The sequence below is a fragment of the Eulemur rufifrons genome, chromosome 28, assembly GCF_041146395.1.
Source record: "Eulemur rufifrons isolate Redbay chromosome 28, OSU_ERuf_1, whole genome shotgun sequence".
Lineage (NCBI taxonomy): Eukaryota > Metazoa > Chordata > Mammalia > Primates > Lemuridae > Eulemur > Eulemur rufifrons.
Window position 1 is genome coordinate 48593223 of NC_091010.1, and position 21317 is coordinate 48614539.

Here is a 21317-nt window from a genome sequence, read left to right on the forward strand (position 1 = left end):
TAGGCTTCAGCTCTGGATGGGAAGAGAGCTCATGAAGAGAAAAAAGCCTTTAATTGTTCCAGCTATTCAAACAGAAGTGCAGCTTGCTCTAACCTCTCTTGACAGTGACAACATTTACTGAAAAGGTTCCTTTTCTGCTTGGCAATCCTTAGTGAGGGGAGAGATTGCTAAAACCCAAGCAATCTCAGTAAGGAGACTGATTGCCAAGTCCCTAGGTTAACAATGCAGCTTTACAGACATTTTTTGCCAATAAATATTAAGCACAAAAGAAATTATCAGTTGCTTTGCACTTAATTCACCTAGGACATTTGTCCATGAAATGAATCCTGCTTCTGTGCCCATCTTGAATAATGTCCCTGTACCTAGCTCTCCTATTTGATGGGATACTGTAAAAATGGGGTTCAGCAGCTACAGGCAATCTGTGGTCCTTCTGTCTTCTCTCCCTCAAACCTCCACCCTCCCACAGAACCAAAAAAAAGGTTTGACCTCTCCATGTCTAAGACTGTATCTGCTTCTTTTCCAGCAAAGAAGTTCATTCTCCTACGCTGCCTGGCAGGAGTGGGGAACCTGCAGCCTTGGGGCCACATGTGGCTTTCTAGATCCTTGAGCGCAGCCTTTTGACTGCATCTACATTTTACGGTGGCTCACACCTGTAATCCTAGCACTCTGGGAGGCTGAGGCAGGAAGATTGCTTGAGCTCAGCAGTTCGAGACCAGCCTGAGCAAGAGCGAGACCCCGTCTCTACTAAAAAATAGAAAGCAATTAGCTGGACAACTAAAAATATACAGAAAAAATTAGCCGGGCATGGTGGTGCATGCCTGTAGTCCCAGCTACTTGAGAGGCTGAGGCAGGAGGATCACTTGAGCCCAGGAGTTTGACGTTGCTGTGAGCTAGGCTGACGCCACGGCACTCTAGCCCAGGCAACAGAGTGAGACTCTGTCTCAAATAAACAAATAAATAAATAAAAATTTAGAAAAATTAGTCAGGTGTCCTGGCATGCGCCTGTAGTCCTAGCTACTTGGCAGGCTGAGGCAAGAGGCTCGCTTGAGCCCAGGAGTTTAAGGTTGCAATGAGCTATGATAATGCCACTGCACCCTATCCCAGGCAACAGAGTAAGACTCTGTCTCTGAAAAACAACAACAACCCCCCCCCCCAAATTTTACAGAATAAATCCCTTTATTAAAAGTTTGGATTCACTTGAAGGGCCACACTTGGGGATCTGGAGGGCTACATGTGGCCTTGAGGCTGCAGGTTCCCCACCCCTACTGGAGTCCGACTCTACACCAGATACGTACTGCCTGCCACAAAACTCCCCATCACTCTCAATCCTCTAAAAGTACAGGTACAGTAAAGAAACAGCAGGAAGGAAAGAACTAGAGCCTGACTTCACCCACATTCTGTTTCTAAAGGCTGAATCTTCCCCTCAAACAGCAAAAAAGCTTTGCTAGGGGATGAACGAGGTAGGCACCCTCATTTTTGAACTCTTTACCCCTGCCCTGACTTAAGTTCTCTGGGGCTTCATAATGAAAAGGCAAATGATAAGCAGCTGTTCCTTTTGATGGTGTCTGTTACGAAGTGATCTGTTGGACTGGATCCCCCTCCCCCGCAAAAGAAAGCCCTATGGAGGCCCATTCTAGATCACACAACCTGTTTAGCTCCTTACCAAGAGAGCACAGGGAATGCAGGGGGCTAGCTAAAATCCACATAAAAATGACTACCCAAGCCAAACTTTCCTCCTTAATGAAGATCACCTTGCTGAGCTATTTAGGGGCCTCCCACCCCATCCCCTAATCCCAAAGATTATATAAACCCTGCTAATAGATAAACCACCTGACAATCAGACTATAAATTCACAAAAGACAAAAGAAAAGATTAGTAGCACACGTGGCACTCTGCAAAATGTAATGGCTAGAGAGACAGACGAAGCAGCTTTTGCACACATCCACTCAACAAGAGCTTTTGTCCCCAGCACACACAGCGCAAAGATGCAGCCTCAGCAGTGGCTATGTGGTAATTAAGGAGCAAGAAACCCGGAGGAAGGGATGTGGGAGCAATGATTTATTGCTTCTCTGCTGGACTATGGCAAAGTGATAAATACAAGAGAAGGAAAAGAGCAATTCTGGCACAGATCAAGAGGCAACCTGTGTCCCAAGTGCCACAGACATCAGCAGAGCCAAACAGCACAGAGGAGAGTCCAGTACTGCAATACTCTGGGAGTTAGTACCATGGGGACTTGCATTCTGTTCATGATAATTTGGGTTAGATATCACCATCACCCCCCAAAAGCCAGGATTTTCTCACCTGGAAGTAGTAATTCTCTAGACGGAGTTTAAAAGGCAACTAAAATGAACAAAACAACCTGACACCTGGCTTCCACAAGCCTCTGACATCACAGACCATAATTCCTCTTCAAGAGAGAATGTCCCAAATACTCCATAAAATACTGCTTTTTTCCTTCATCATCTCCCTGATTTCACACTCATTATATCAACTGTTCAGTGTCCTATATACCACTATACACACATTCTCTTTTATTCCCTGACCTGATATGATGGGAGTTCTAAGTCTCTGAAGCTTTGACATAGCTGATTATAGATTTTTAGAGATAGCAAGGACCTCAGAGGTCATTTAATCCACTGTCTTCTTTTTGGGGTAAGAGAATGTCACCCCACCCCCTCAAACTAGCTAGTGACTAAGCTGGGACTAGAACCTGGTCTCCTGTTTAGTGTTCTACCATTAAGAAGAGGAAACAAATAAAGGTGCCAGATCAAGTTAAACATTAAAGGAGGGGAAAATAGTTTAATGGTGTGCTTAGACCTGCTGACTATACTGGTTTTTTATTCTTTATTTAAAAAAATTTTTTTTCACTGTAACAGCCCACCATGGAATATACTGTTACCAACATTTCTCTAGACTCTGGTTTATAACTTTCTCCATCTACCAGCTGCTCCCAGTTATTTTCATGTATTTGGTCCCCTTTTTCTCTTGGTCCTCAGCTAGCTGTTAAAGTGCAGGTGTTTGATATCTCATTATTACCTTCCTGTTAGTCACTTGCAATACAAGAAGATTCCCAGGAGCTTTGCTTAGCACAAGCCACTCTCAGCAGGCTCTCAGCCAGCTCCTACCTCTCTCTGCTCCCTTCTCTACATCTCAACTCTCACACACCTCTCCTTCTTTGCTTCTGCTTCCTCCCTAGTATCTTTTTTTAAGCATGTAACTGTCAACTAAAACTGTTCCTAATTGCCTTACTCAGGGTTGCCTCCTTCAAAATTATGTACTGCATGTGAAATGTAATTGGATATGGACATTAAAGGGAGCCAAGACTCCCTTTCTTTATGCAAAATAAGAACCCAAACAAAAAAGTATGGGCATAAACAATTAACAACCAGATTATTCATAAGCTATTAGGTACAGAGCTTTGCGTGGAGTTTAGACAGCAGGCCAAAGAAGAGAATACTCTCGTGTCAGGAGCAGTTTCAAGGACAGTCGAGAACTGGCACTCAGGATCTCAGTGCCAACATACAAGTAGCACAGAGCTCAAGCTGGCTGGCTCCTGGTTCACCCCGCTCCACATGCACACACATTTTTAGAAAACTGCCCTTGATCCACTTGTCCACTTGATGCCATCTGGGCACATGACCAGCCAAACTGTTCCAAGGACAGTCACAGAAGTGACAGTACATAGAGGGAAGAGTTAAGGTAACTATAAAAGGGGTTGACTATATAAACACAGTATTGTTAATCAGTCATATGTCTGTAAGAGTTTGCTATCAAGTACAGTACATATTATAGTATAGTCATTGTGAAGATATGAGGGGCAGATTGTACAATTTTTTTCTTTAACCCTTTGGTTTTATCATGTTTCTCATTGTTAAATATTAATTTTTAAAAGGAAGCAGGGATAAAGGGCTAACACAAGCCTCTTCCTCACCAAAGGCCTGACTCCTGGTCTGAGAGATGTCCAAATAAGAGTGACCTTATGGTATAGAAACTCAATACTATGTAAACAGTTTTGCCCATTAGGTAACCAATGGCTGCTCAACCCCTCAAAAGAGAATGGTACAGCTTGTTGCAGGGAATATCCTTTTGGCTAAGAACAAGCTTGATGGCTGAGACCTTCCAAGCCTTAAGAGACAATGCCCACAGACCCCACACTCCACAGCCCCAGGAATGGGCTGCACTAAAACACCAATGCCAGATAGATGTATCATACAGGAATGCATTATTTCCCCCAGAAGAGTGACAAGTACAAGTTAATAACTATGCCAGGAGTTCACAAAGAGTATTTCAAATCTTCCTCTTTTCTAATGCCCTATACCTGATACCTTAAAAAGAGACACTGAACTATAAAAATCACTTCCACCAAACTGCATTCATCTCTTTTCAAAGTGAGAAACACCATGGGCATAAATGGCAAGGAAGGTAACATTTATTAGGTGCCTGCTGAGTGCTAGACATTATGTAAAGCACTTAATTAATGTACATTATTCTCATTGAATCACCTCTTAACTATCTGATGAAGTAGGTATTATTGTTCCCATTTTACAGATGAGCAAATAGAAATTCAAAAAGATTAAATAAGTTCCCAAAGCTACATAGCTGGTTAGAACTAAACTGCATTAAGGGCAACACAATAGGGAGAAGGTCCAGGTCTGTGAAACCATACTGGTTTCACCTAAAGTTCAATTAAATAAACATGTGTTGGGGGTGTGGGTGCTAGCTATCTAGGGCCAATGCCTACAGGTGCTACCAAAAACCTTAACTTTGGTCAGAACTCCACTAATCAGTCCCTCACATATCAAAGTGGCCAAGGGAAAAATCCTGTAAGCTCAGAATCCAACTCTCCTCTAAGTGTCTCAGGATGTCACTCCACAGGCCTATGACCCTTTAACCTGCACACTTTAAAACACAAGATGTTGATGACCAGGCGTGGTGGCTCACACCTGTAATCCTAGCACTCTGGGAGGCGGAGGCAGGTGGATCGTTTGAGCTCAGGGGTTCGAGATCAGCCTGAGCAAGAGCGAGACCGTCTCTACTAAAAATAGAAGGAAACTGGCTGGACAACTAAAAATATATAGAAAAAATTAGCCGGGCCTGGTGGCACATGCCTGTAATCCTAGCTACTCAGGAGGCTGAGGCAGGAGGATCACTTGAGCCAAGGAGTGTGAGGTTGCTGTGAGCTAGGATGATACCACAGCACTCTAGCCCAGGCAACAAAGTGAGACTCTGTCTCAAAAAACAAAACAAAACAAAACAACACAACACAAGAGGTTGAAAGCAGGGACCCAAAGAGATATCTGTACACCCATGTTTACAGCAGCATTACTCAAAATAGCCAAAAGGTGGAAGAAACCCAAGTGTCCATGAAAATGAATAAATAAAATGTGGCACAAACATACAGTGGAATATTATCCAGCCTTAAAAAGGAAGGACATTCTGACACATGCTACGACATGGATGAACCTTGAAGACAAGATTCTACATGAAATAAGCCAGTCACAAAAGGACAAATACTGTATGATTTCACTTATATGAGGTACCCAGAGTAGTCAAATTCATAGAGACAGTGGTTGCCAGGGGGAGGGGACTAAGAAGGGAGGATAGAATGAAGAGTTAGTGTTTAATGGGTACAGCGTTTCAGTGTGGTAAGACGAAAAATGTCCTGGAAATAGAAAGTAGTGACGTTTGTACAACAATGTGAATGTACTTAATGCCACTGAACTGTATGCTTAAAAATAGTTACAATGGTAAATTTTATTTTATGTATATTTTACCCCATTTTTAAAAAAAAAAGAGGTCAATGTTTTTCTTTCCACCAACACTACCATGAGCCCAACAAATACTACAACTCAACTCTCTGTAACCTCTGCATAACTGACATTCACACCATAGTACACCATACTGAGTACAAGGACAAACATACAAAAATCCTTCCTCATTGATTAGGAAAAGGAAAGGAGCCAAATATATTCAATCAACAGAAAGCCCATGGACTCTTGGGCAGGAATGCAAGAGTCCACACATCTTGGGCAGGCTTCAAGGTAACACTGTGGTGGTCTTCAAAATAATTACCAAAGTTCACAATCAAAGCTAACAATGCACTGAGTACTAACAATATCCCATGAAATCCATCAGGATCCTGGGTTTGACTCCATAATCCTTGCTGTCTCATCTACTGAATGAGGATCCAGCTACTTGGCTCCAAATACTCATACCCTGCACTGAGTGAAAAATAGAGAAATTATTGCAGTAAAACACTTGAGGTATTATATTACACGTTCAATATACTTAAGTCATATGGAAGTGGGTGCTCCATACACACTCGTTTCTTCATTGTAAAGTCTTTTCTACCAGGCCCCTTGAAAATTTAGTTTCTGGGCTCTTTTTCAGGAACTCCTGAAATTGGCTGCAACTGCTACCTCTTTTGACTCTGCACTAGAGGCAACTATCAGTCTCATATTTAGCTTTGGCCCATGTTCCCTTCCTTGGGAGTCTTGTGCATCATACTTGATGAAATAGTATGATAGTAGTGTTTAGAAGTTCTGACTTTTCCACATGCAGATGCAGGTCAAATAAAAGATAGTAGGCAAGTTCTGGGAAGCTGAGCCAGGACTGGGTACCTTGATGGCTCCCTGTCTCACATGAATTCCCAGAAGTGGAGGCAGCCAAACTAATTTTGAAATAGGAAGAGTTCAGTACCATCCACTTGAGAATCCGGCCACCTTAAACAGGCCCCCTTACTCCACAAGGCACCTTGTTTGCAGAGCTGTTCCTAGCATTAATGTACCCTACATAATGAGGACTTTCCCAGATTTTTTTCTATCCTGCTTTGAATTCAGAGGGAGAGAAAGAAGGTAGCAGCAAATCGTGTTGCCATGTAGGAGGAGAATGAATAATGGATATGGGAACTTCTCCAGGACTAAAAACCTGTCCCCCACATTGAGGTAAGCCAGGTGCAGAGAAGAACAAGCCAACCACGGGAAGACACAATTAAGTGGTAGCTCAGACGCCTGCCTCAGAAGCAGGGGGGAGGCTTAATTACAAAACCAAGTGAATGACATTTAAATAAGATTAAAAACAGGAAGGAGACAGAGAGCCTCCAGCAGAGCATAAATAAATATCTCCAAAGAATCAGGTCACAGAGAGCTGTCTGTTTAAGCAGCTATGAAGAGAAAGAGAGAGAAAGCAAAGACAAGACTTACCCAGACCCTATTTTATGGCCTGGCATGGAGCTAGGATTAGGTGTCACAGAACCCAAATCAAAACCTACTCATTAGGGGAAATGGATAATTTCACAGTGACTGACAGAAGAAAAATATTAGCATCTCACTTGCTTAGGAGAGAAGTCAAGGAACTCAAAGAACAGGCTAGAAATAGCACTAGAGTAACAAGCTAATGCCACCAAAACCCCAAAGGCACTATAAACTCCAGCCAATTCCAGCATCTCTGGACAAAATCACCAATTACCCAGGGACATTGCCAGCAACCAGCAGGCTCACTGTCAATCAGCAGAGTGGTATAGGAAAGACATAGAAGCCAACACCTGCCAGTAGAATAATTTAAAAATACACTAGGTGGCTTTTCAGAATACAGACATCTGTCTGGCTGCAAACCTAAGCACCTCACTGGCACAGAGGCCAATGAATCAAACAAGAAAATGAAATTGCTTTGGTTGTATGCTATCCAGCCTCTCCAGGTGAACAGAGCACACAAGTCAGTATGTCAACAGCCTACACTGCCTAGAGGTTCTACACTCCTCTAAATCAGCCAGAAAATAGAACAAATCCTTTCTTTAAATGAAAGTCAGGTTCCATCCTTACCATTTTCCTTGCTGTTGATGTGTATCTGCTAAAAGGGAAAATAAGGTTCTCAACCATCTCTCATTCCCCATTTACCTGGGGACAATGCAAACCTCACAATTATGACTCACCCTCTTCTTTATCATGAAAACGAGCTTATACGTGGAAGGCCCCAGATCCTAGACTTTGGGAAATGTAGGGATCCCTGTGCAGCTGCCTCTTACTAAGCATACTCAGGAGCCACTGCCTTCTTCTAGGGCCCTATACTACCTGCTTATTTTTTTACAATATTGACCAACTGCATAATAGCCAAAATCATTCTTTAAGAAATCCATCACATCTCAGTGGAGCCATCTGATGTAGAACCAAGAACTTCACTTTATGCTAAAATGGGAGAGGACCAATAACAGACCGCTCCTGCTCACTTGAGATCCAGGGAGGGATGATACCTTGTCAAACCACTCAATATATCCCTCAAGAACTAGTATAGGCAGAGTAATAAAAGCACAGCTACTCCTTCCCCTGTCCCTTTTATTTGACAAGATGCTGATGGGCCTATGAGAGCTGAAATTTCTCTGGATAGGAAGTGACTACATGTACAGAGAAAAGAACAAAAAGCAATTTCTTGCTCTTTTAGGGGCTTTTACGTGGGAATCTTTCTCTCCCTCTAACAGGCTAAACCTGTTAGAGATTCTTATCTTTTGCTTCTGCCAAGTTTCTGAGGGGATGAGAGAAAGATTCAAAATAGTATAAATTTTGGATTTAGCCACATGTAGTGATTTGAAGAAAAAAAAGCTTCCTGGCATTCTTTTTTAGTTCTTGGGCTTTCTATACTGCTGTACAGAATCTTTCACAACTAAATTACAGAACCAGATAGATACCTTCTAATGCCCCTCTATTAGAACATTCTAACTCTGAGAGGAACTGATTGCCCATAGAGGAAAGAAATCTCTATCTTTTGCACATGGAAGCTACAGCATTCTTAATTAGTTACATCAAGCCTAGACTATATCTTGTGACATATTTACCTAAGTCAGAAAATTTAGGGGAATGAGGAGAATAATTTAAAAAGCAATTTTAAAAACAAGATAGCAATAGCAGCTGCCAAAATTCCCCTTCCCATCTACTCTAGTTTTTACTGCTATGTTCTCTCTCACCTGGCTACCCTCTTCAAAACTAAAAGAAATAATATTGTAGAGTTATATAAGATGTCACCATTGGAGGAAGCTGGGTAAAGAGTACATGAAACTCTATGTATTATTTTTGCAACTTCCTGTAAGTCTATAATGACATCAAAATTAAAAGTTTAAAAAACTAAACTAAAAGAAGCAATTAAAAGTTCAAAAGATAGTTTCTCAAAACCAAGAGGGGCTGCCAAACTACCAAAGCCATATCTATGCAAGAACTACCAGATAAATGCATGGCTCAAGTCAACCTTTCTCTTGAAAAATTCAGTCAGTCCTGTATGATAACACCTACAATATAATAAGCTTCCAACAAAAGGTTATCAATTCCCAGTCTCAAGATGTACCTAACCAAGAAGTTCAGGCTTCTACCAGTGATGGGAGAGCCAGCTGGATCCAGAACACTGTGATACTCTCTAGGTTTTCCATTTTTCCCAGTAGGTATTCTAAAAGGTCAAGCCATGTACAATTTCTCTCTTTTTACAAAGCTGTGAATGCTTTGGATGCTATTTAGCACAGTGAAGCTGAACAGATTGTTCTGGGGGGTTTGGGGGCCTTTCTTCCTGCAGGGAGGCAAATGTTGCCTAGTGATCTGCATCTGAGCATAGGAGTCAGGAACTCTAAGTTCTAATCATGACTCTGTTTAGTGTCTGGTTCCATGATCCTTAGCAAATCACTTAACCCTTCCATATCTCCACTTCCTTCCCCAAAAAATGGAGATAAAAATAATGACTTATCACTTGGGGAAGTGGCAGAGTGAAAGGGTAAGAAGAACTGTGATCCATAAATAAATGTCAAGTATAAAAATGCCAGTATAAATCTGCCTTTAAATCAACCCATGTTTTCAGACTGTGGAAAGTCACACTATTTAAATGCAGGCTGCCTCTCATATGCCCGTTCTTCCTGCAGTGGAAAAAAATAAGCTGATTCCATGAAACTCTGTTCAAGTGGTTCCCTCTCCAACAACTACTACATGCTTCTCTCTGAACATTCTGCTCATTTTTTGGTTAATGGCTTAGAAACCATCAAAGTTTCCATTTTTACTTGGTTAATCCATGCATCTGTGGATAAGGAAGAAAGAGACAAAGAAGAGAGAAATCACCCACTAATCCCTTTCACATCAACTCAAATAAAACTAATTTGGATGGCTGGCCCTTATCAAAGATGATGAAGTCAGCTGAACAGAAACATTAACCACAAACATCCCACTGGGTTCTATGATTATTATTATTATTATGAGGCTGAAACACAACATTATGCTACTTTAGGAGAATGTTGATTCATCATTAATGAAAATTCCACGTATTCATTCATCCATTTATTTATTCATTCCAATGTTTTCTGAATCCCTATTAAAAAGTCAAGTAGTCTGCTGGGAATAAAACAATGACTAAAATACAGGTCCTTACTGTTTTCCATAGAAGAGGAAATATAACAAAAAAAGTAAAAATAATAAAAAAAGAAAGAAAAAAGAAAAAAAATAAATAAAATACAGGCCCTGCCCGCTAGGAACTTCTTTAGAGGAAAGATGGATATTTAAGCTAATCATTGTACAAATATATACAAACATAGCAAAACAATGTGATATGCTAAAATAGAGAAACACCTAAAAAAATAAAACACAGTGAGCAAAATGGTCTATTGCCTCAAGAAGTTCAGAGGGGGGCCGGGCATGGGGGCTGACGCCTGTAATCCTAGCACTCTGGGAGGCCGAGATGGAAGGATCGCTCGAGGTCCGGAGTTCGAGACCAGCCTGAGCAAGAAGTGAGAACCCATCTCTACTAGAAAAAACAGAAAGCAATTAGCCAGACAACTAAATATATATAGAAAAAATTAGCTGGGCATGGTGGCGCATACCTGTAGTCCCAGCTACTCGGGAGGCTGAGGCAGAAGGATCACTTGAGCCCAGGAGTTTGAGGTTGTTGTGAGCTAGGCTGACGCCATGGCACTCTAGCCCGGGCAACAGAGTGAGACTGTCTCAAAGAAAAAAAAAAAGAAGCTCACAGGGCATTGTAGGCATGCAGTATGACCAATAAATAAGGAAAAAAATATTTAACTAGATACTAAAATGTTCTGTGAGAAAAGAATTAATTGGGAGGCTGTGGAACATAAAATTAAAACAGTCGTTTTCACATGGGATCATGGATGGACTTCAGAGGGTCCAGAAACTCCCCGAAATTATATATGTGCAAGTGGACATTTTTCTGGACACAAAGATTACCATAGCTTTCATGTTATTCTTAAAGGTAAAGAACTGTTTCACTTGGATCTTAGCCCAAAACCCAGTTTTCTATCTTAATCAGAGGAGACTTTTAAGACCTACCTTTTACTGAGGCTAGGAGATCTGGGTAGCCTAGGGGTCAAAGAATAGATTTCAACCTTTCTATAACTTGGTGAAAAATAGCGACTGCTGAAAAGAGAGCAATGCAGAGAGGTAGGACTTCTTCTTTTCCATATTCTAGTTAAAGTTAGCCTAAATATATTTCCCCACATACTCAGATACCATGGTGACAGGCATCATATAAATAGATGGTAGAAACAGGGAGTAGGTCAGGGCTTGTGTCGGTAGAACCAACAGTAAGAAAAGCTTATCAGGCAAGCTTGAACCCCCAACTGACACAACTGGCTCCTCTGCATCCATAAGACCATGCCTGGAATTCATTATGGGAATTTGGAGACCTCTGGCTACCTCTCCAATAACAAAGAGCTATTATAATCAATAAACATAAGAATAAAAATCAGCACTGAAGTACAGTGATACTAAACGCCCACATTGCAAACAACAAAAGGCATTTGGACCGTAGCCGATTGCTTCCTAGATACCCAAGAGCATCTGTGTGTCTGAGCTAACAGCACATGCATTACTAGTCTTACTCATAAATAAAATTCAATTACAATTTGCAGCACATGGCTTGCTTCTGCAGTACATATACAATTTGCAGCACATGTATGGGCAAGGATATATATACTTGAGTATATTTGCCATGATGAGTTTCACACACCTCCCTCAAATCCATAAGTCTAGAAGGAAAAGAAAGAGTGAAAACATGGGCATTCCAACATATGAGGAGTAGCGCCAGCCAAGGAGTGGGTGTATCCACCATAGCCACACTTGTATTCAGTGAATGCAATATTATACATTATTATGGGCTCTGACTGCATCAGATGTAGCGTTGTATTTTGCAGCTTTCCTTAACACCTGCTGCTGTACATCTCACTGTACACTCCATGTATGAACACATGGAGCCGAGGTTCCAGGAGGGCTCACCCAGTCTATATAGTTAAAGGAGCTAACCTCACTTGGCAGAGAATTCCAGTACAAATGTCTCTGCCTTAGGAATAAGCAGCAGTCCAGGCCTCACCAATGACATTCGTATACACCACCCCTCAATCCATCAAGGGCCTTAGAATGCCAACCAATCAGTTCTGAGGTAGCACATAATTACAAACAGAGCTGAACATGACAGAAAATCCCTGAAGCATAAAGTCAACTGACCAACACAGGATAAAGAATGAGCTCTTTCTTCACAATTTCCTAGCCAGAATGGCAAAATGCTGAGTTGGAAAAGATAAATATAAAATACATTTTTTTAAATCTCTCTAAAAGATAATTGCCTGTTTAAGCAAAAATGATGGTGATGCATTTTGGGGTTTATGACATATGTAAAAATAAAACATGTGGCAACAGTAACAAAAGGACAGGAGAGAAAGTTCACAATGTTAAAAGGGTCAATTCATCAAGAGGACAGGGATACAATATGGACATAGGAAAGTAACGGGAAGCCCTGGGCCTCAGGAGACAGACTGGGATGAATGTGGAAGGCACTGCGGAAAAGGCAATGGAACAAGACAAAGAGGAAGAGGACAACAGATAATGAGAATGGGAGAAAAACCAAAGAGATCACAGGGGCCAGAGACAGGATAGCTAGGACTGAAAGGAAAGAAAACAGAATGAAAGAGAAAATAAAACCAGAAGAGAATCAGAAGAAGCAGGCAGGAACAACTACTACCACCAATTGACTAGTACTATGAAGTGTAACTTTGTCCAAGTTATAGACATAAACCATTTGTACTCTTGTAAGTTCTATAACTGTATCCACAACCACAGATTTGCATCATTTTTGTGTTTTCTTTTTAATCCCAGGCATTTAGGGCCTAACAATCACATAACTATCCATAAGAAACAACAGTAGCCCTTTATATTAAAAAGAATTGTTGCTACCTAAGAAATTCTACTAATATTAGTCATTTCAATCTCTTGATCTCTCTTTAACTCTTCTGACAGTCCTTCAGTCTCAAACTCTCATACAATCATACTCCTCTCCTAAAATACCAAAATGCCACTATTGCCACTTAGTGTTATTCTCCTACTCCCCATTCACCATCACAGGCAGTAAATGCAAAGAACTTGCTAATCCATTAATTAAAGATCTCTACTTCCCATTATGGAGGACTAAATTTAGAAAGCCAAACTGGGTTGGGTGGAAACCATATGTCATAACAAATGAGATGAATTCCATGGAAGGGGGCTGGGTTACTGACCTGTTTCTTATAAAGCCTCTGACACTAACACACCCTACTCTGCTGAAAATACAGAGAAGCTCTTCCATGAGTGGGCAACCATTCATCACTATAATCATCTGGAGAAAACTTTATTACACCATCAGGTCTCAAAAACCACAGGACCTATCAGCAAGGGACTGCCTCGGGAAACATGTCTCCTCTGCTTTCCCGAAACCTCAAATTTAGTCACACAAAAGAAAGGGGTGGCAAGCCAGCATTAATTGTACCCTTAGAGAAGAGCCACCTCCTGCCTGCAGGGAAGGCAGCGACTTTACTGGGCTACCAAAATGGATACAAAGACAAAAGTAAACACTGTAATTTGCTGTTTTGTCTCTGGCATAGGGGGAGTGGTACAATCGACACTGTCTGTAAACAGTAATAATGCCAGATGTAACACAAAGAACAGGATTCCCCCCATCTCACCACCCTACCCCCTCTCCCTATGATACTCCTCCTGATATTACTCATTTTGAGGGAACACACAGAAGCCTCCCTATAGTCCATATGCTGCTACCAAATGGAACCAAGTGAGAATCCAAGTTGGTACTGACTCCTCCTGCCTCACTCTAGCTCAAAGGAAAAATCATTGGAACTCAAGAAATATTCAATTGTTTCTACCAGCTGACAATAAATACAGGGAGGAGAAGGAGCAAGCCAAAAAGTATAGAATAGATACGTGACATGCCCAAGTCTGGATTAGAAAAAGGCTAAAATGTCAAAACAAATTACAAAAAGTATAAATGAAAATAGAGGCATCCTAAACAAACTAAAATGTTTTTAAAAAATTCACCTTGAGCCCAAGCCTAGGGGCTCATAAAAGGTATAAGAAAAGAGGATGAATTCAGGAGAGAAAGTTACCTGACCAAAGTTCCCGCCAGGTGTAATGCAGGCGTACTCGACACTTTTTCTGGTAGCAAAGCAGTTTGTGTACTACCTGAATGCAGCGTCTGTAACAAAGAGAAAAAATGAGGTAAACCTGAGAATATACTGCAACTCACCAGATACCCTTTCTTTAGTGAGCTAGCTTTGCTAAGGTCGCTAAAGACACCATGTATGAATATGTATACTTATAAAAAACAGAACTTCTACATTCATTCTTCTAATAGATAAATCGCTCTCTCTCTCTCACACACACTCACACACACACACAGCTTAGGCTACCCATTCCCCTTATCAATGGGAAAAGGGAGCCATAACTACTTATAGGTAAATAATCGATTAGGCACCTCTGATACCTTTCCCTTGAATATCTTTCCAGGGAGGAAGGATAAACCAGTGGGCCAGAATTAGACTACTCTGTTCAAAGTGGAAGATATAGGATGCAAAACACAAAATTAAAGACCTTACATCTCTATATCTATTTAAACTTGTTTTTTATTTAAATTAAATTTTAGGTAAAATTTAATTTATAACTAACTTAAATTCTATTTACATCAAAAGTTAAATTAAACTTCAATTCCTCAGCTGCACTAGTCATATATCAAATGCTCAATAGCCACATGTAGCTAATGGCTACCATACTGGACAGCAAAAATATATAGAACTTTTCTATCATCACAAAAATTTCTACTGGACAGGATTATTCTAGATCATTGGAATACTCAGTTATACACATCTCAACAGTTTCAGACCAGCCTGAGCAAGACAGTGAGACCCTGTCTCTACAAAAAATAAAATTAGCCAGTCTACTCAAGAGGCTGATGCAGGAGGACCACTTGAGCAAGCTATAATGACACCACTGCACTCTAGTCCAGAAAACAATGTGAGACCCTGTCTCCAAAAAAAAAAAAGTGCAAACAACCCCAATGTCTATCAACTGATGAATAAATAATGAGGTGGTATATCCATATAATAAAAGATTAATCAGCCATAATAAGGAATGAATTAATGATACATGTCATAATATGGATGAATCCTGAAAACATTATGCTAAATAAAAGAAGCCAGTCACAAAAGGCCACATACGATTTCATTTATTTAAAATCTCCAAATAGACAAATATATATAAATAAAAAGCAGTTTAGTGGTTATCTAGGCCTGGAGAAGAGGGGAGAGAGGGAGATATGGAGAGTAATTGTTAATGGGTACAGGATTTCTTTATGGGAAGTCAAAAATGTTCTACAATTAGATTGTGGTGCTGGTTATACAATCCTGTGGATATACTAAAAAAAAAAACCAAAAACACTGAATATATACTTTAAAACTATTAAAAAAAAACTTTGTGGCCTAGGTCTTCCAAATTGTCAGGAAATGAAAGTTATAGTTCTCACAGCAATGTTAATTTAATACATTCTATAGCTAGGTATGCTTGGATTCCTGATTAAACCATTCAAGGTCCACTTTAATAGTCAATATTATATAAACTGTTACGCCTCATTTAAGAGTACTAGCTTTTACATTTTCTGTTTTCACTTTAAATTCACAAATTCAATGTTCATTTACTAGGATCTCAGCCCTTGGAACCCCCAATGTTTAGAGGTCTCTAAATGGCCCAAAATGCAATGTCTTAATAAACTCCAAGTTCTAAGTCTTACTTTGTCATATCCTCACTGCTCTAAAAGTACTTAAATTAGGATAGTTAAGGGAGGGCTTGGTCAGCCAGAGGCCCAGGGCTTAGACTATACCCCTCTAAGTTCCAGGCTCATCACACAAACCAAAAGGTTCAGAAGAAACTGTCAGACCTATCTTTTTCATTCATTGATTCAACAAATATTGACTGTATACCAACTAAACACTAGCACTTGTCGTCTTATAATTAAGTTGTAAAGTTCCTAAAAAACTGGACCCAAGTAACCTGCTAGTTTCAGGCAAATGAAAAAGGCTCTTCCTTTTGAAACCATTCTGACATGAAAGAATGAGGAAGAAAAGGCAAAGATAGAAGAGACAAAATAAACAAAGCAAAAGGACATAGTAAAATAGTAAAAAGTGGCTCTTCTCCACCTTAATTTACGTAATTTTTCTAATATACCCCAATTGGAATTCAGCTGAATGGTAGCTTCAAGTAGAGGATACTTCTAGAGGTGGAGTTGAGACTCTCTTGGGTTCTTTTTTTTTGTTTGTTTTGAGACAGAGTCTCACTCTGTTGCCCGGACTAGAGTGCCGTGGCATCAGCCTAGCTCACAGCAACCTCAAACTCCTGGGCTCAAGAGATCCTTCTGCCTCAGCCTCTCGAGTAGCTGGGACCACAGGCATGCGCCACCATGGCCGGCTAATTTTTTCTATACATTTTTAGTTGTCCAGCTAATTTCTCTCTATTTTTAGTAGAGATGGGGTCTCGCTCTTGCTCAGGCTGGTCTCAAACTCCCGAGCTCAAACGATACTCCTGCCTCGGCCTCCCAGAGTGCTAGGATTACAGCCATGAGCCACGACGCCCGGCCCTCTCTCAGGTTCTATTGCTTTAATCTGAGACTAAGAGTATCCTGAGACTCTATTAACTTCAGCAGACACCATATGAATCTGTGGGGTGTTAATCTGACAGTTCACAGAATCAAGCTAAAATTGGGGTAGTTAATTTCTTGAGCCTCTTAGAGGAAGAAAGAAGAAAACAGAAAGAATACTAGTAACCTCCCTCTATGGAGTGAGAGCCAAAAACATCAGGTAGGCAGCAGCGGTCCCCAACCTTTTTAGCACCAGGGACCAGTTTCATGGAAGACAATTTTTTCCACAGATGGGGCTGGGGGATGGAGGGTAGGTGTGGGGGGTTGGAAGGCGGAGCTCAGACAGTGATGTGAGCAATGGGGAGAAGCTGTAAATTCGCTTGCTAGCTGGCCACTCACCTCCTGCTGTGTGCTCCCCACCCGCCTACCCCATTCCTAAGTTTCATGGAAGACAATTTTTTCCACTGATGGGGGCAGGAGTGTGGGGAGGTGGCTGAGCTCCACCTGGTCCCTAACCGGCCACGGACAGGGAATTGGGGACCACAGAGGTAGAGGAATTAAAGTACCTGACAACATACCAGAAAAGACACAAATGAATTAAACTAAATCTTTAAATTAAAGTCCTAAAATTACTCCTCTCTGGCAGTTTTCAGAATGCCCCCAATAATAGGCCTACACCGCTACCTCGTTAGCTTATTCTACTTGCTCTATTATTCACATCTTTCTCCGTTATCAGTCCCTGTAGCTCTAAGTAGTCTTGCAGGAGCCTCTCAGACAGGATTTAATAAGAGGACAATGTAAACAGATCTCTCTTAATTGGTGTGGGTATCTTCACCAGTGATATTCAAAATATTTTATAAACCATACAGAAATATAAAGTAATATATAAATCAATACATTAAATTTTTTAAAATAATTCCCTTTTATTCTCTAAATAAATTAATCTTGTGATACTATAAAATATATATTTGGTCTTCAACCCCTTTTCCTGGCATACAACTCCAAAAATCCTTAGAATCTCCAAAGTACTGTTTTTTGTATGTTGAGTTGACTGATGGCCGGCAGCCTCCAGGTAGCTTCAGGATGGAGGCTGGTCACCAAAAAGACCAAGGCATGATTAGAGGATTGGCTTTCAGTCCCACCCTATTCCCCCAACCCCAAACTCCAGGGAGGGTAAAGGGGCTGAAGGTTAAGTTGATCACCAATAACCAATAGTTTAATCAATCACACCTATGTAACGAAGCCTCCGTAAAAACTCAAAATGACAGGGTTCAGAGAGCTTCTGGATAGCCAAACACATGAAGGCTTACAGGAAGGTGAACAAGAACTCATTCACATATTGGGAAGATGGTTCACCCCAAGTCCAATGGAGACAGAAGCTCCTGGGCTCCAGACTCTTTCACACCTCGCCCTAGGCATCTCTTCTACTGTATCCTTTAAAATATCCTTTGCAATAAACTGGTAAATGTGTTTCATAGAGTTCTGTGAGCTGCTGTAGCAAATTAATCGAACCCTATCTCCAGGTAGATAGTGTTAGAACTGAATTAGAGGATATCCAGCTGGTGTCCGCTGCAGAATTGCTTGCTTGTTTGGTGTGTGTGGGGAAAAATCCCCCCACATTTGGTCCCAGAAGTCTTCTGTGTTGAGCGTTGTTGTTGAGTGAGAAAATAGAAAAAACACTTTGTGCTTTTTTACATTCACAAATCTGTACCAAAACTGCTTACCTAGTGATATAAATTGTAGTATAAATCATCCTCATAGTTTTCAAATCATCTGCTGATTTTTAGAAATTATGATGTGATCTTCTGTTTGATACATTTGTCACTAGCTAAATAATGCCCTTGTTTGAGCAATGATTTGCCTTAGCAATCTACAAACTCATCTATCAACTTCCCCATGAGATTGATAGTCATTAGGTCCCTGGTGCTAACAGCTTTGTCACAGACAGGAAGGATGGCTAGATGCTGCCCACACATGACCACCCATGCACAGTATAGTCCTGGGTGCCAGCACCTCTCACATGGCCTGGATCTGGACAGTCTTGGCTCCTGCTAACAATGCCATCCCACCAATACTGAGCCACTCTGGAGCAGCAGTGAGACACTACCTATATTCCCAACCCCTGCTGCCACCACTCTTTGGTTCGTGCAGAGGCTATCCACATTCACTTTGCTCCTAGGTCCTGTTCCTGTCTTCATAGTCACCCAAAAGGTGACCTCATTAGCCTTGTGGTTTCAATAACTTATACTATTTGCCAAACAGAATGAAAATTTTAACAACTGCTATAGCCTTAACTCCCAATGTACTGTTTCTTGGGAGGTTTCTTTTATGTGTGTAGCAGTTTCCTATTTTGACACAAGACAGGTTTCACTTTCTCCTGAAATCTTATAGGGCCTACTGAAGTCTACCTTTCTTCTGGTGTCTACCCACAGGTTTAGAAATATCTGACTTAAGAAGAGTCCAAGTTTTCCACGTAAGAGTAACTTAAAGGAGAGTTCACGCTCCCAGGAGACTATTTCCCCTCACTCCCAAATCCTATGGCAGCACTGGGGGTGGCAATAAGAATTAAGGAGTACAGTTGGGAATAGACATTAATTGGTTAGGTTTTCCTACCTCTTATTGCTCCAGGCAAGGCTTATTTTCTTTCTTCCTCTCTTTCTCTCTCTCTCTCTTTTTTTTTTTTTTTTTGGTATAAACACTTTCTCCCATCATTACTTTACCTACAGCATTCATACACAGATGTGAAATTGTTTCATTTCTGACCCAGACTTTGGCTTTGAATATTAAGTCTTTCCATACTCCATATTTCTTCATATTTCACTAGGAGGATTATAAACTTATCTGAAATGGCAGAAATTCATTTTGCTTTCAATTTTCCATTCTGCTGTACACTATTGAAAAGCAGTACATAATGAGAACTGAGAGCAGCAACCTGGCCCATTGCCCAGCTTGGAGCAGATAGGTTCACCTGAAAAGGACTTGATGCTCCAAATACCAAAAACTGAAAAGAGAGCTGGAAGTAGGGAAGGAAGATGTGGAAACATGTCTATGGGTAGCAATGAAAAAAGTGAATTCAGCCTGAGGGTGGGACCTTCTGCCCAGCCTCTGTCAACTTGATGCCTCATTATCTTTTCCATCTTCCTTAACCTCAAGACAGTCAATTAGGGAGCAGGTGGAAAAAAGCAGCCACGAAAGCAAGGCAATACAAAAACTCTTTTGGGGGTGAAGTTAGGAACTAGGGGGAGGTAGAGGATAGAACATTAGCATAAACCAGATTCACTGGCTAGGAATTTGAGGGTTTGGGTGGGCAGATATATACCTGTAACTTTACAGCACTGAACACACAATCTTAGCATGTCATCCCCACCTTGAACTGCTCCCCATCATCCACTGAATCTCAGGCAAGCTTTTTTCTACTCTTACCCTCCCCCATGTACCCTATACTCTAACCATCTGAAATCACTTTCAGTTGACCAAACATACCACACTTTCAAGCCTCCAAGCCCCGAAACATGCTGGTCCCTTACCTGGTATGTTCTTCCTCACTCTTCCACATAGAAAACTCCTAATGTTTCTTCATGACTGAGGTCAAATATAACCACCTCTGATACCTTCTCTGATGCCCCAGTCAGCATAGTCACTTATACAAATCTTTCCTTTGTCACTTATATACAGCCTCTGAGGTCAAAGAGACACAAGTCTGAATCTTGGTTATACAATTTACTAACTATGTACCTGTGGTACCAGCCTGCAAGATGGCCTCCAACAATCCCCATCTCCTGGTAGTCATATCTTTGTAAAGTCCCTTTACACACTGTATCAGGGTTGGTCTGTGGGACCAATAGAAATGGTATATCACTTGAGATTAGGTTATAGAAGATACTATGGCTCCTCCATCTTGATCTCTTACTCTTTCTCTCTTGGATTACTTGCTTTGGGGGAAGACAGCTCCCATGCTGAGCACTCCCAGTGCTCCTCTCCCAATGGAGAGGCCCACATGGTGAAGAACTGAGGCTTGCCAACAACCACCAAGTGAGCTTAAAAGCAGATTCCCCAGCTCCAGTAGAAACTCAGAAGCCTGCAGCCCCAGCTAAGACTTTGACTGCAGCCTTGTGAAAGACCCTATGCCAAAGCTATCCAGCTAAGCTTCTCCTGGATTCCTGAACCACAGAAACTGGAAGAGATAAACATTTGTTTTAAACCACTAGGTTTTGGGGTAGTTTGTTACATAGCAATAGATAACTAATACAACTTAGAAAGGATGGTAACAGCCCATTTTTTACAGTAAGAAAATTTGGGTTCAAGTCCAGGTAATGGTGCCTACTAAAGAATAACCCTGGGCAAGCATGTAATCTCCTAAGCCTCAGTTTCCTTACTAGTAAAATGAGAAAACT

At 41.1% G+C, this 21317-nt stretch overlaps 1 protein-coding gene across 3 annotated transcripts in view; it reads right to left on the minus strand.

Annotated features, from left to right (window-relative positions):
* The window catches only part of ARMH3 (armadillo like helical domain containing 3), a 156404-nt gene that overhangs the window by 81673 nt on the left and 53414 nt on the right, over positions 1-21317 (minus strand). For all 3 annotated transcript variants that reach the window (XM_069461159.1, XM_069461158.1, XM_069461160.1), the window contains one exon: positions 14405-14493. In XM_069461159.1, coding sequence (XP_069317260.1) covers positions 14405-14493 — 89 coding nt within the window. The remainder of the gene's footprint in view (positions 1-14404; positions 14494-21317) is intronic.